Below are 15,603 nucleotides of genomic sequence, written 5' to 3'. Positions count from 1 at the left end.
CTTTCTGTACTTAGTACTATTATTTATTCTGTGACATTAGTTAGATTTTTAACTATGGCAGAGTATCTAATAATTTATAAATGAAACTATGAGGTATGTGTCGTATAAATTATGCATTATGAGTACTAAATACGGTGACTTAAATACTATTCCAGTGCTTATACTATACAAAATGTCTCGAGTTTGACTATAGTGAGTATATTTGTGTCGTTTTCAATCAAAAGGTACCACTTTGTCTCAATCAAAGGTACCACATTGTCGCTTGCCATAAGAACGCTGACAGGTTATTCGCATAAAGATACAATCCGATTTCGTCCTTATGTTAAGCGACAATGTGGTACCTTTTTGATTGAAAACGTCACATTTGATGAGAACACAGTGCAACCACAGAGCTCAGCGATAAATACCTTTGAAATCCGCCATGCCGACTGTTAGGGAGCAAGAAGCATAGTTAGCGAAGCAGTAATAAGATTTAGGCAATAATAGACTTTGCGATTAGAGCATAATGTTAAATTTGTGAAAGTAAGAAAAGTGATAAAGATAAGTTTGAACATTTGTGCCATTTTCAACCAAAAGGGTACTTATTGTCGGTTGGCAATAAGTCGCTATTTCCATAAGGCTGTAATTTGAAATCAACCTTATCGGCAACCGACAATGTGGTACCTTTTGGTTGAAAACGTCACATTTTAACATCGAGCTAAACTAGGCTAGATGTTGATGTCATCTTTAGCCAGTCTTCTCCGAGACCACGAGGACAACGCCGTTCTCGAAACGTCGGAGGTAAATCTTAAAACTTAAATACGCGATTAAGTCCCGGTTTACAATTTAATAATGAGTATGAAATCGTAAAAGTTTAAATCAGTGTTGTACCAAAGTTGTACTAAAATGAGAGATCGGTTTGAACAATTGGAACTACCATAAGATAAGAGGTAATAAAAACAAGGCTAAATTTTACATAAGAGTCTCCGGCAAGCTCGGCTTCCCAAACAAACGGAGTTCCGTTTTCATTTTATAGCTACGTTTTGGATTGTAATGAAACTTTGCACATATAATGACATGAGGTATATCTAGGTCTGAAATAAGTTTATATAGCTCCAGTTTATAAAACAAACGAAATAGAGCAAAAACACGTTTTGTATGAAAAACGTAAATTCGCTGTATTTTTTTTACTACAGTATCTGAAGCTACATAAACTAATTTCAGACCTAAATATACTTTATCCTATTGTAAGTACAAAGATTCAGAGCAAACTAGCTACTCTTTTTAAAATGAGAGCGGAACTACGTTTGTATGGAGAACCGAGTTTGCCGGAGACCGCTAAGTATAGAAATTAAAAATGTAAAAACTGTGTGAATGTGTAGCGTATAATTCGCTGAATTGTGCCTAGAAAGACAAAGTTACCTTGAGCTCCCAACATGGTAGCCTTGACAGTTGACAGGATCTTGAGCTGAGTGCCGATGGTGGGGATGCGCTCGCACACTTGAAGCAGGTTCTGAAATAAAACAGGACATTTAGAACCCATATTCAGGTAATAGACGACTTCCACTTGCACCAATCACTAATCCGGGGTTAACCGGGTAAACCTGGAGTTTTTTTATTTTATTTTTTATTCATTACATTTCACAGCATAACAGTGATCCAAAGCACTGTGAAACCAATAGACATTTCATACAGGTTAACATTGTTACCAGTACAATTTGACACTGGGTTAACGTTGACGATTTAACTGGTCAACCCGGTGGGATGGTGCAAGTGGCGCTTAGTAGCTAAGCATTTGAGACAAGTATAAAAAAACTCAACTAGCGCTGCGTCTTACGTGAGTGAACGGCGTTCGCGTTCGCAACGAGATCGCCCACGTAGGACACTTCTATAGGTATCAAAGGATTGATTCACCCCGCGCCGCATCGCTTCGCTTCGCGTTCGCGTGTTGTTCGCCTACGTAGTACGCTGTGTTAGTTTAAAAGAACTACGCATTGTGAGTTGAGTTTTACACCTCATTGCAGGGGGAATACCTGTACAAATCATGATAAAAAAACAACTCTACTGTCATATACTTACGGTCCTAATTATCTTGTCAGTGCACTCCAGAGCGAGTTTCTTGGCGAGCCTTGTGATCTCTTCAGAAGCTTCGGCGATCGCCGTTGAAAAACAAATTCTATGTCAAATGCTTACGGTCCTAATCCTCCTGTAGGCGCTCCTTAGCGCCAGTCACTCATCATCTTCCTCGCGTTGTCCCGGCATTTTGCCACGGCTCCATGGGAGCCTGGGGTCCGCTTGGCAACTAATCCCAAGAATTGGCGTAGGCACTAGTTTTTACGAAAGCGACTGCCATCTGACCGTCCAACCCAGAGGGGAAACTAGGCCTTGTCGGGATTAGTCCGGTTTCCTCACGATGTTTTCCTTCACCGAAAAGCGACTGGTAAATATCAAATGATATTTCGTACATAAGTTCCGAAAAACTCATTGGTACGAGCCGGGGTTTGAACCCGCGACCTCCGGATTGCAAGTCGCACGCTCTTACCGCTAGGCCACAGTCACTACCACGTCTAAAAGATTCAATACAAACAAATAACAACTGTACTGTCATATACTTACGGTCCTAATTCTCTTATCCGTGCACTCCAGCGCGAGTTTCTTAGCGAGCCTTGTGACTTCTTCAGAAGCCTCGTGCGATCGCCTTCGCCGTTGAAAACCCAATTCTATGTCAAATACTTACGGTCCTAATCCTCTTGTCAGTTTCACTACCACGTCTAAATGACTCGATACAAACAAATAACAACTGTACTGTCATATACTTACGGTCCTAATCCTCTTATCCGTGCACTCCAGCGCGAGTTTCTTGGCGAGCCTTGTGACTTCTTCGGAAGCCTCGGCGATCGCCTTCGCCGTTGCGATCAGCTCGCGCTTGCTACCTGCAACGGATAGTGGACTTTAGTGACGTGAAGATAGGGTTTGTTTTTAATGCTCGATAATGTTGAGATGCTAGTATAGTGAGAACCATTTTGAAAATAAAGATACAAAAAAATTAAACAGTGCAGTAACATGCACAACGTAAACGTAAATGATGATTTTTACAACAGGTGTAACTTTAAAACAATTAAAATCACTCGAAAAACCCTATTATAACATAATGCATTTCAGAAAAACTAGATACTCGTAATTCAAACAATTATTGAACAGAATGAATTTGAACCTGCACCACCATTACGTATGGGATGTTTGAATTTTTATCGCCTATCGTATCATGCGTCAATTTCGCACTTACATAATAGGGAATATTACGCGAAACTGTGCGTAGGTAGCGCCACTACCACAATCTGAGAGTCTATCGCGAAACAAGAAAATCGAAATTTCGTTATCTAACATCTCTGTCACTCTTGCATATTCGAGCGATAAAGAGGCTGATAGCAAAATTTCGGATTCGCGTCTCCCGGTAGGTCTTCTGTAAACAAACCGCCTTGATGCATCAATGTCATATTTTATTATCTCTGAAAACTTGTCATAAACCTGTTCAAGGTACAGTATGTATAAGTTACTCTATTGTTTACTAAAAAGGCTAGTGCTGCACTCTGGCGGCAGAAAATTACAGTAATATCCCCTATTGTTAAAACGTACCAACCACTATGACAGTTGATAAAAATACAACTGTCTAAAGCCCGCAGGGGACGTATCAAGTTCAAAATCATGGTACAGTCGATATCAAATATATCGAGGCGGCCAACGCATTCACAAATATCTGAACAAAACTGTTATCAGATGTCAAAATGCATGTTTAGCTATTTTTGAATACGCTGAACGCTCCGATATATCTGATGGCGACTGTACTAAAGAGTTAAGACAATAAACATCCTGATTAAAAAAAATGTTTCTATATAGTATATGTATACATAAATAAAAACTACTTACAGCTAAAATATACTCTAACACAAATACACAGAGTACACATTGCAACAAGCAACTTACCACTCAAGTTCATAGCAACCACTGTCCGGAAAGCGGTGGGCAGACAACAAATTATATGTGATAGCGATATATACAGACATGATATGACGTGATATTATACATGTATGATTTTATAGCAGACATGTGTCATTTTCAAGCAAAAGGTACCACATTGTCGCTTGCCATAAGGATGCTCTTACATGTTTTTCGTATAAAGATACAACCACTTTTCGTCCTTATGGTAAGCGACAATGTGGTACCTTTTCATTGAAAACGTCACATATATAGGCCACTATTAGTGCATTTCACGCCTATCCCACGCTAGAAACCGCCCATATATATGCGGTGCGGAAACATAGCATAATATAGTTTCTCGTATTAATCTCCTTCTAAGATTCTTCTGACATAAGTATCCAATCAACGTGTATTTATTTCCATGTTTTGTGTATATGTACAATAGCTCTCACGCTGTGAACTAATGATATATGGTTCTGCGGTGTTCGGACGTACATATATATGTCGTACATACTATATAGAAGCGCGCGGTAGATTGTATTTGAAGAGTCCTGTTTGGCACGCAGGGAGTCTATACATACATACCCATATATTAGTATCTATCTAAAAGTTACGTAAAGAGCAATTAAATTAAGTCACTTTACGTCAAATTTCCGTACAGAATAACCTGTTTTCATTGCTCTTTCAGATCATTTATTTATAGAACATTGATTCGTCTTGGTTAAGTAATTACAAACATAAATATAATACACATTAGTTTTTACAAATATTATCAAGCTTAGACGCATAAGCTTTAAAACTTAGTAACCGATTTATTGTTGTAGGAAGCACGACAAAATTTAAGCTTTGATTAATTTACATACATCTGTGTAAGTTTAAAGCCAATTATTACAATATGCCAAGCCGAAACGATATATCCTGATACAGTCAGCGGCAATAGTAGGTAGTCAAAATCTGCAATTCTCTTATACTTTTACAAACAATATACTTGAATATACATTTATCTGTGTAAAACAATGTGTGAGAGCATTCCACGAAATTGTCTACCGTTGTCCCGTACAAATCACTATCACAAATGGATACTTGAAACAGTTCATGAAATGCCCCTGTGTGAGATACTTTTCAATAACTGTAGATATGCGTATAACTATTAGAGGATGTATGTGTACAATGTACATAATAGATTTAGAACGTTTTTATATTTGCTACTATTAGCGCCGACTGTACGAGGGTCATAAAGGAAACAACTTTTGTTTTTCTGTGTGTATGACTCACAAACATTGTAGTTTTAGGAGCTTAGAGAAATAAGAAGGAAATGAAAGGCTTACCCTTAGAATCGGAGCGTACGAGTTCGGACAGGCGCGCCATGAGGATCGCCATGCGTTTGGCGGCGGCGATGATCTCGTTGTCTTTGGAGGACCACTCGCGCACGGCTTTGTGGAGATTGTGCGCTGCCACCTGAGTACGTGTTATTGTTACAATTATAAGTAAATTTGAAAGAATAAAATTAAGTTGTTTGATTTTTTCCATGGAGTCTCCGTCGATGAATTTTTACTAACGCAGCACGCGTCGAGACATGCCGCAGCAATTCATTTTCAAGTTCACGGCCGCACGGCCGTGATTGAAGCTATAACGTCGTGGAAGTGAAATAATCGTATCGTAATCGTAGGCAATAATCGTATCCTGTTCAGGACAGCTCCTGCGAAGGACCTGGTCGTCAACCCTACCGGTTGACTAAGGGGGGAGTACTATGGCGGTCAGCAAAATATTATCGGCGCGTGACGATAACTTAGTATAGGTTTGAGCACGCGCTGATTCGGTTAAGATAAGGTCTGTACCGCCGTAGATTAGGATGTATAAAAACACTTGATTATGTTGTAATAAAGCAGTCTAAGTCTACCCGTCAACGGTACCTTTTTCTCACCCAACTATGTTCCTCCTTATATAAGAGCTCACCATTTGAGGTTGCATTTTCTTGTGGTTACCATTAAAGTTCCCCTCATGGGCCACCAAAATTACTGTTGACCTACATGCATTGGTAAAATAAGACAAATGTTTGCAGCCTGCCCGGTATAAGTCTTTATGTAAATAGCTCTCAAGCGTCTTACATCTCGATTGTAATGATACTGTATCGCGACTGTAGCAATGCTGTATCGTAATAGTAGCGATGCAGAATAGTGTTTACATATGCGAAGGTATATTATACTAGCGACAAAATCGTGAGTGTATTGGGGCCATTTTGCGACTGCATCACTACTGAATCGCTGAAAAGTCGCGCTGTGCTACCTCCCTTAGGCCTCATTCGCACGAGAGTTTAAAAATGTAGCGTTAGAACCTGACGTTAGAAGTTTCGTAAGCTAAATCCGATTTAATGACCAACACTCAAAGTCGAAAATCCAACAACGCTCGTAAAAAAGCGCCACCGTCATCGTGTAAATAACACACTGGTGTCCATTTGTGTCATTCAAACGCTTTTTAACGCGCGTTGAAAATGCGCTCGTGCGTATGAGGCCTTAAGGTCAGTTAAGTAACTTACTAGTATAGATGAGCTTTAGAGATTGAATTTATTGAACCGAAACTTACCAAAATAGGTTGGCTCGGGTGAGGCTGCCTGCTGAATATGTCCTCGCCTTCATCGTCAGTATCAGGTGGTGGAGGGCGCGGGGGTGGAGCCCCGCTAGAAGGCGGGGGCGGGCGGGGAGGCGCCTGCTGCTTGGACACGTGCAGCGCTGAGAGAGCTTCGGGAAGTGCCGGCGGCGGTGGAGGTGGAGCGTAGTGACGGGAGAGAGCGGATTCTACGGCGGAAGCGGCGTTGATGATCTGGGAAAAAAAATAAAGGAAAGTTATTATAGGTTGTGGTTTTGACCTGTGGAACACATAATTTTCTTACGCTTTACTATCCGTGAATCAGTCTGTTTTCGTGTTTTCAGAGTTAGTCCCAAAGTCCCACATTACAGTGTGTGTTTGTGTTGTGTTGTTTATTTTTTGAAATTTAATGTGTATGTGTTGTGTATTATGGACAGAACGTATTCATTAATTCATTAAGTTGTTTAGTGTGATCTACATAGTCACCCCGCGAAGTGTAGCTAACCATGTGATAAACGTGTTTTACTGATAACCGATGATGAGGTTTTCGCGAGTGCAGCTCGACAATCGGTATTAGAAATGGTCACATCCCTATAGCGCGGCAAGAACTGACGGATTAGCATCGCCGAAATGGCGGCGTCTAGTGGACCCAAGTTATGTCTGTTTTTATTGTATTAAATCCTTTATTTGAAGATGATTGGTATTAGTTTAACAGTTCAGAAGTGGGATTCGAACCCACGCCCACATAAGTGGACTGCGATATATCTTACCTCAGAGTTAGCCTGCCGCCACGAAGGCGCTTGTGAAGAATCTCCTAAAGCCACGGCCTTAGCGCGGTGCACGGCGGGTGCGATGGCCGCTTGCAAGCGCTGATGTGCGCTGTTTAGAGCGCGAGCGAATTCGGCGTCCTCTGTGTTCTCGCGCTCGGCGCCGCCCACCAGGAGCACGCGGTTTGCTAACCTAAAAATAACAACATTAAAATGTGACACTCCTAAAATCAACTCTTGGCTCCTAAATTCAATCAAATTGGCGAGAGGTCGCACAGGATCGAGAATAGTGGCGCCGTCTTGTGTCGGAGGCCAAGTCTCATTTTGGGTCGCTCAGCTAACGGAGTAAGTAAGTAAGTAAAATCAACTCTAGAAGAGAATCAGTGACAACGAACAGCGCAACAAAGTGAAATTAAACATACAAGAAAAATTACATTATTCTATTAAAGGAAAATGCACCTATTCATCACCGATCGCTAAGGGCCTGTTTATACATTGTGTTAGTGCGAGTTCATACATTTCTAATTAACGCAAGTGGCAACGCAGTGTAATCAAAGTGTAAGCAGGCCTTTACTGTCCACACTATAGGTGAAGTACTAAATATTTTCAGAAACAATCACTCCGAAGGCCCAAAAAAATGTGTAACGTATTACAATTTGTAGTCACAATACCTGGCGATAGCGGAAGTGTTGTCGACCATCTTTTGCGAATCGTTGTTGCGGATGGCGTCCTCGCACAGATACGTGTGTTTCTGCATCAGCTCGCCTACAAAACACGGATGTCATAAAAAAACTTGGGACTTCAATCTGTGTAAGTATGTCCTATAAAAATAAAATAAAAGAAAACTCTACCTTCTACTAAAAAAGCTACCTTCGACTAGATAATCACCGCGCAATTTTTTTACCAACCGCCTGAGATATGTGATAGAGGTGTGCGCCATTGGGTTTCACTTTTCAAAACTGCTGTCTTAAGCTTGAAATTACCATGATGATTGAACAAAATAAAATAAAAATGTCTTGGTTCTGATATAATTTGGATAAGAGTATGTATATGAAATTGTCTTACCGGCGGTGCGTACAAAGTCAAGCGGATCTACGGCTTGGTCGCACAAGTCACGCACGCGCAGAACCGCGTCGGCGTACTGGTTTTTCAGATTGTTGAAATGCTCCTCTGCCACCTACAAAACCGATAAAATTTAATATAGCACACGATTAATTAATTTGCATTAACTAGCTTAAGAGGAAAGGGGACAACCGCTCCTCCATACAAAATAGTCCGTATTTTCCTCCCTAGATATTTACATTATAGTAAGTATGTTTACACAGTTTTTTTGTTGTTTTTTTTAATGTTTGATGTATAATTGTATATTGACCATAGATATCCCTTCGTTGGCTTTTTTCTATTTTTTGATTATTATAAGAGGAGTGAAAGACAAAATAATTCCCTACAAAGTTTTCAAATTCTCATAACTCCTAAAATAATTTAAAATTCGATTTTTTTTTTCAAAAATGTAAATATATCCATAGAGGAAAGTGGGATCTAAATGTGTATGAAAAGGCGGTTTCGAGGCGGTCGTCCACTTTCGTCTTAAGGGTCGATTGCTCCTAACTGTCGGTCACTTTAAAAAGTTTCGCTCAATTTAATTGTATGGGATGTTTAGTTCACAGATGAGCGATGTTGATCAGACCGCCAAGTGGTACGTTCAACTAGGTCTTAGTTGCACCCGAATTCCCCCAACCTGAGGGGCCTACCGCGAAAATAATCTAAATTTCGTTGTCTCTCTATCGCTCGCATGCAGGAGTGATAAAGAAGCAGATACGGAAATTTTAATTTTCAGGGTAGGCCCCCTGAAGGGTTATTAGCTCACCTTACTTTCGGGATAGTTGAGCCTGATCTTGCCGGCTGCCACAAGTTGGGGAGACAGTTTTTCAACCTAAAAGAGAAAAAAACGGGGTAAATATATGTTAACCTTTCTGACGATTCGACTTAAGAACAATCAAAACGGTTCATTACTATACAAACTAACCCGTTTTTATAGCTTTTTTGATACATTTCTGGTAACAATATGACCCCTCATGGGCCACCAAATAGTATCAAAATACAGCGGATCTACATTATTTAAATGAAAGGTTGTTATTGTCGTATTTAGTTATTTTAGGATAAAGGGAAAATAGAAAATAAAATTACAAAACAGCATAATCATATAAATATTAAAAAATTAAGAGCGTAGTCGTGATCTTATGGTAGATTTAGGTGCCACCTAATGTCTTCAGAACAATAAGGGATACGGTGGAAATATTCGCCGCTCGCTAACTCAGTTGGTAAAGCGATGGGCCGGTGTCCCAGACCCATAAGTTCTAGTCTCGCCCTAGGCATGAATTTTTCTATTTTGCCTTTACTTCAAGTATGTTTTGTTGATTACCTCTCTAGCATGGTGCGTGAGCTGATCGGCAAGCCTCTTATTATGGTGCGAGTTAGCCGCAACCATATGGGCGGTGGCGGCTGCTCGTTGGCTGAACGCCTGTAGGGCAGCTGCTTTGTCATGGAAGTTGGCTTCGCGGCCTGGTGTACCTGAGAAATTAAGAGAAACGTTAGCTTTTGTCTAATAACTATTGTATTTTTTTGTTCTATTATATTTTTCTGACACTATATTCTCTCTGCCAGCAGTTAGCTTGCGAGTCTGTCTTTGCGTCATTTAGCACAATGCTGAATCCGTCTTGCTCAATTGATCGTTACGAAGTGGGAGGAGAATCGAAATCCGGTTCGAAGGACCAGCTTTTGTAACGGCTGGGAGTCAAAACACAAGTGAAAAGTCCGAAATTATGCACAAAACTACCTATATATTATTTGAATTTAAAAACGAAAGAAGGTACACACACAAAAAAAATGAGCGCAAGAGACGTGCGGCTGGCGCGGAATCTAGTTCGGAACCAAAATCGGGTTTGTTCGGAAATGCATAGATGCACCCCGGCTCCCCGCACCTCTCTCAGCTCTTACACATTCATTGACGCGGTTAATGAAATAGTATTTTGCGTCGCGAACAATTAATATATTGATTATTACTGCGTCTCTTATTATTGTTAGCGACTACATCACAAAAAGCCCCTAATTGCTTATTAGGTCTTAGACTAAGACTTAGTAAGGCGTTTGATTTTGTGACACACCTAATATTATTGCACAAAATAGAAGAATGTTAAGAGAAAATACATTTTATTATATACAAACTATCTTTCTGAAAATTTTATGTACTAAAACAAAATTAATAGTTAAGTACTTTCCATTAATTAATATATTCGCTGCGGAGTGCCACAAGGGAGTATACTAGGTCAATTACTTTTGAAATTTTTAATTATCTTGCAATATATCTGTAGTTAAGACTGCATCTCCCGTCAGTAACTGAATTGTAAGAAGCCTACCTTCAGGTGCGTTGACGGCCTCAGTGAAGTGGCGCAGCGGCGCGGCGACGTCGATGAAATCCTCCACCACACGATTGACGCACGCGCGATCCATGCCACGTTGAAGTGCGTGCAGTTTATCTGTCAGCTCCCTAAAATATAGTCCTTAGATAAGTTACCAAGTCATTTTCTTGTGTAAGTAGTAATTAGTATTTCTTTTTCTGATGTGTTTGTAAATTTATATTGTGTGTAATTGCAGCTGCACAAATAAACAATTTATCTATCTATCTATCTTCTTTTCAAAATAACGAGTAAAACCTACTGCATCGCAATTAGCTTTTCAGGTTAAGCATATTTAGTTGATTTATGGCATTTGGCATGATGGTACTAAATTTCTTCTCAATAAACTAAGATAACAGATGCAAAACTTGCTTGCATGATTCTATAGATACATAACAAACATTGGAAGTTTAAAGCGTGTAAATAAAAGGGTAACAGAAATCTAAAAAAACCTAATTGAGATATGAATCGTTCCAATGATCAAACAATGGGGCTTCCCATTAATATTTGTTAATAATGATATCCCATTTGTTATTGGTTTATAATGTTAATATGTATGTAGTAAAACATTTCTTGGTCACGATTATTCGCCAGTTTTATACCTGGTAATCGCACGGGCTTCTTCCGAGTCTCCTCTTCCGCTGGCGCACAAGTCGGCCAACTTGTCAGATAGACGTTGCACGTCCGAACACAACTGAAGGATTTCAGCCTTCTCTCGCCCTTGGAGGCCATCCGCGATCTGTATAAAGAAAGGTTTTAGGTTTACGTCACATGAGTTTGATTCGGTTAGAAAGTCGAACCACTGTTCTACCTTAGAGATGGCCAGGGGCGCCACCGAGCGTAGCGAAGGACATTAAAAAAACATTTTTTTATTTAAACTCACCCTTTGTCCCTGAGAAACGATGCTGTTAATCGCCTTCTGGCCCTCGACCCTCGTGTGGGGGTCCGCGTTAGGATGCAAAAGCCATTTATGAGCGGTCTCCATCCTGGCTCTCATGGTTTTTCCTCCAGCCTGTTCCGCAGCCCGGACTCCTTCGTTCACTATGGAGTCCACTTCGTTGATTTGGTTGCGAAGGTCGGAGGCTAGGTTTAATGCCTGTTATGAATAACGACCATGTAACATAATGTATGTAATTATAAACTCTTTATTGTACAAAACACAGAACACAAATATACAAAGGATAGGCAGTACAAGGCTGTTTGTTATATGGTGGAGAAACTTGACATTCGTGGACAAAGATCGATAGATGTTATTGAGTTAAAAATTAAAACATTTCATGTCACCGCAATGTTTATGACATGGTTGCTAAAAATTTAATTGTCAGAAAAATAGGCAAGTTAAAAACATTCATATTTCAAACTTATTTAATTTCTAATAGACAAATATTTAATTTTAATTACTAACGTGACGTCATTCTCTAAACTTCAGGATAAAAAAATATACGAATGAGTACTAACTGTTTAAAATAATTAATATCTTTGTTTTACGGCTACCGTTTTTATTGTGCCACTAACATAGTTATTAAGATACTCTGTAACTAACTAACTATGGATCAACTTGGTCTGAAATATTTAAAAAATATATATTTATTTATTTTATACATATACTCGTAGATATGTGTTCTGATGAAAATCGAGCTATAGACAATTACATTTTAAAACTAGTTAAACTTATAGATTATTGGTATTGAGAGACTACCTTAGCTTCTCTTCCATGGCCGTATTGTCTCTCATCACACAATTGATCGCCATTTATCCCGCCAGACCTGCAATTTAGAAGATAAGCAGATTAACAGCTGGAAGGGAATCGGCATTCGCACAATTTCCCCTCTACCAGGCCTATGGAACTCTCCGCGCGAGCTCGGATTTACGACTACGACCTACCCTCGCCTACCTACCTACGACTCGCTTCCCGCCGGCGGGACTCAAGCTAACCAGTTGGTTGCCACACGCGCTCACGCACGCTTGTCACCGCGCGCTATGCCAAAGAAATGTTTTCGTCACGAACAAATATAACACAGCTTGTAGTGTGGATGGATGCAGAAACAACAAAAGAATTAAAAAATATAGTTTTTTCCTCTTTCGACGGATAAGGAAGGAAATTAAGTAGACATTCTCAATATAGGCACTTACACCTACTGTTATTATTTTTACGATAGTAACAAGCTACGTAGGTACTATTAAATTGCTTTAAAGATGTAGGTGATGTTTTTTACGACACATTTATAACTAGATATCTACCTAAGACACCTAAGTATTTGAAAGAAGCGTCGGCAACCCTAGCGTTGTGCCGGCGCCCGCGGTGCGGGGAGCGGCGCGTTGAAGGTCACTCCATTGTATTTTTGTGTAGGTATCAAAACGGTAGGCATTTGCGTTTTCTTTGAGGTATAAGTATCTGTTCGTAATAACTATTATATAATATGTGCCTCTGCCGAAGCACATGCCCAACTGTAGGCCGAGCACGTGATTGACGTGACAGTATCTCGCCGCGAGATAGACTACCCGTCTTTTACTAATTGTATGAATTAAAGGGGGACGGGTAATCAATAGTCAATATATTCTTTATTCAAATAGGCCTCACAACCCATGCAGATGCATGGCTGAACACACTGAATGTTAACATCTGATTTTAGTATTAATTTGTTGTTATTTTATATTGTTATGTACCTGTGCTATACGACTAAATAAATATTGCTATCAAAACACGGGCGGAGCACATTGCTCGCAGAACTGATGGCCGGTGGGGCCGGAAGGTTTTAGAATGGCGTCCGCGTACCGGAGGACGAGCTGCCGGTAGGCCTCCAACAAGACGGAGCGACGACCTGGTGAAGGTCGCGGGAATTCGGTGGATGCGAGCGGCACATGATCGTTCGGAGTGGCGAGCCTTGGGGGAGGCCTATGTCCAGCAGTGGACGTCTATCGGCTGACATGATGATGATGTTCGTCTCCGAGCTTACCTGACGATTCTTCTGATGGCATCGGCGTGCGCGGGGCCGAGGTGCTCCGCGGCGCGCTGCGCTGACGTCAGCACGGAGCGGAGCGCTCTTTCACCGCTGCTATTGCGTAAGGCGTCAGGATCCTGCACATAGAAAAAAAAAACTATAAATACTTACATTACTTTTGACGACCGGTCTGGCCTAGTGGGTAGTGACCCTGCCTGTGAAGCCGATGGTCCTGGGTTCGAATCCCGGTAAGGGCATTTATTTGTGTGATGAGCACAGATATTTGTTCCTGAGTCTTGGGTGTTTTCTATGTTTTTATGTATTTGTATATTATATATATCGTTGTCTAAGTACCCACAACACAAGCCTTCTTGAGCTTACTGTGGGACTTAGTCAATCTGTGTAAGAATGTCCTATATTTATTTATTTATTTATTTATTTATTACTTACTCAAACAAATCGTTTGAAATTACCACAAAAGCCCCGAACTGATTTGCACCCAACATTTGCGGCTGATTTGTTTTTTTTTTATACCACGTCGGTGGCAATCAAGCACGGCCCGCCTGATGGTAAGCAGTTACCGTAGCCTACGGACGCCTGTAACACCGGAGATATTACACGCGCGTTGCCGACCCTTTAAAAACCTGTACACTCCTTTTTTGAAGAACCCCATACTGTAGCCCCTCGGGAAAACCTCGGCAGGGAGCTCATTCCACAGCCGAAGCGTCCGCGCGGAGGAAATTCCTCTTAAACCGCACAGTACGCGACCATTTAGGTGCTAGGGTGTGACGACATGTCGTACATACACGCGAAAGTTAGGTTAAACCACGAATTAATAAACTAGTGGATGTGAAATGACTCCTATTTAGTATGAAAACCAGTGTCGCTAAACTCACACATTCATAGCCACGTTAAAATACGTCACACACTTACAAAATTGCTCTGATTCGTAGCAACTTTCCATACCAAAAAGTTATTACCGGTGGACATTTCTCGAACGAATATCAACTGTAGGCTACATGAGTGACGGTTTAAATTATAATGTCAAAGCTATATGACATACGACTCTTTCATTATCTCATTCATCTAACAAAAGCTCGCTCAACGTTCACCTAATACAACTACTCAACACCAGATGGCGTTATTTTATATAATTTTAAAATCACTTACTTATTACAGGCGAGAAAAGGGCTAAAAAACCAGTATAAGTAAGGTCTAATTACGCATGGTTTGTTACGGATCTCACGGTCACGTTACACTGGTGTTTTCGAGACCTCTACACGCCTGCGAGTAGCTAACCGTTGGAACATCTTTCCATTCGACGATATAGGGAGGGGACAGTGTAATCGGAGTGTTTTATCGATATTTGTGTGTTCAGTTAGGTATTGATATTTCATTACCGTATGTTTTAACACATTTAGATGATACTTTATTTATGATTATAATATAGGTAGTGATAATCGTGATTGTATGAAAAATAATATGTAGTACAGTACAACAAATATCTAACTAGAAATTTGTTTCTTATTAATTGACCAACTAGGTTGTTAATTTGAACATTAAATATATCTTAAAGTCAAACAGATAAAATCATAGTTCTTTAAAGGTCTATTAACTCGGTATTGCTGTTATTTTGTGATCACAAATCTGCAATTACTTACATAGGTAAGTATTCGTCTTTAACAATATATTTACTTGTAGCAGCATTTAAGGCCAATCTAGACGGGACAACCTGATTAAATTGTCAAATTAATTGTATGGTGTGAAAGCATACATGAAACTGGCTCATCGATCCCACTTGATTTGATTGTAAGATTGTGACCTATCAAAACAGGAAGGGGGGCGGCAAAATTCCAATATTTCACGCTAGTTTGCGTGGTACGGAACACTTTTTAT

General features: G+C 40.2%; 1 protein-coding gene across 4 annotated transcripts in view; it reads right to left on the bottom strand.

The window, feature by feature from the left end:
• Nucleotides 1-15,603, bottom strand: part of LOC134751396 (vinculin) — a 48,802-nt gene that overhangs the window by 5,748 nt on the left and 27,451 nt on the right. Inside the window, exons 9-24 of one of the 4 annotated variants that reach the window (XM_063686781.1) lie at nucleotides 13,723-13,844; nucleotides 12,465-12,531; nucleotides 11,649-11,861; nucleotides 11,368-11,504; nucleotides 10,727-10,857; nucleotides 9,733-9,881; nucleotides 9,178-9,243; nucleotides 8,376-8,487; nucleotides 7,982-8,075; nucleotides 7,314-7,503; nucleotides 6,541-6,777; nucleotides 5,286-5,415; nucleotides 4,472-4,528; nucleotides 2,800-2,912; nucleotides 1,402-1,492; nucleotides 408-428 (exon numbers count right to left, since the gene is read on the bottom strand). In XM_063686781.1, the coding sequence (XP_063542851.1) occupies nucleotides 408-428; nucleotides 1,402-1,492; nucleotides 2,800-2,912; nucleotides 4,472-4,528; nucleotides 5,286-5,415; nucleotides 6,541-6,777; nucleotides 7,314-7,503; nucleotides 7,982-8,075; nucleotides 8,376-8,487; nucleotides 9,178-9,243; nucleotides 9,733-9,881; nucleotides 10,727-10,857; nucleotides 11,368-11,504; nucleotides 11,649-11,861; nucleotides 12,465-12,531; nucleotides 13,723-13,844 (1,930 nt within the window). The remainder of the gene's footprint in view (nucleotides 1-407; nucleotides 429-1,401; nucleotides 1,493-2,799; nucleotides 2,913-4,471; nucleotides 4,529-5,285; nucleotides 5,416-6,540; nucleotides 6,778-7,313; nucleotides 7,504-7,981; nucleotides 8,076-8,375; nucleotides 8,488-9,177; nucleotides 9,244-9,732; nucleotides 9,882-10,726; nucleotides 10,858-11,367; nucleotides 11,505-11,648; nucleotides 11,862-12,464; nucleotides 12,532-13,722; nucleotides 13,845-15,603) is intronic. The other 3 variants (XM_063686782.1, XM_063686783.1, XM_063686784.1) reach the window with 3 other exon arrangements.

This window comes from Cydia strobilella, chromosome 22, assembly GCF_947568885.1.
Source record: "Cydia strobilella chromosome 22, ilCydStro3.1, whole genome shotgun sequence".
Taxonomy (NCBI): Eukaryota; Metazoa; Arthropoda; class Insecta; order Lepidoptera; family Tortricidae; genus Cydia; species Cydia strobilella.
Note: the sequence above shows the minus strand (reverse complement) of the source record. Positions and strands in the feature narration are given on the sequence as shown.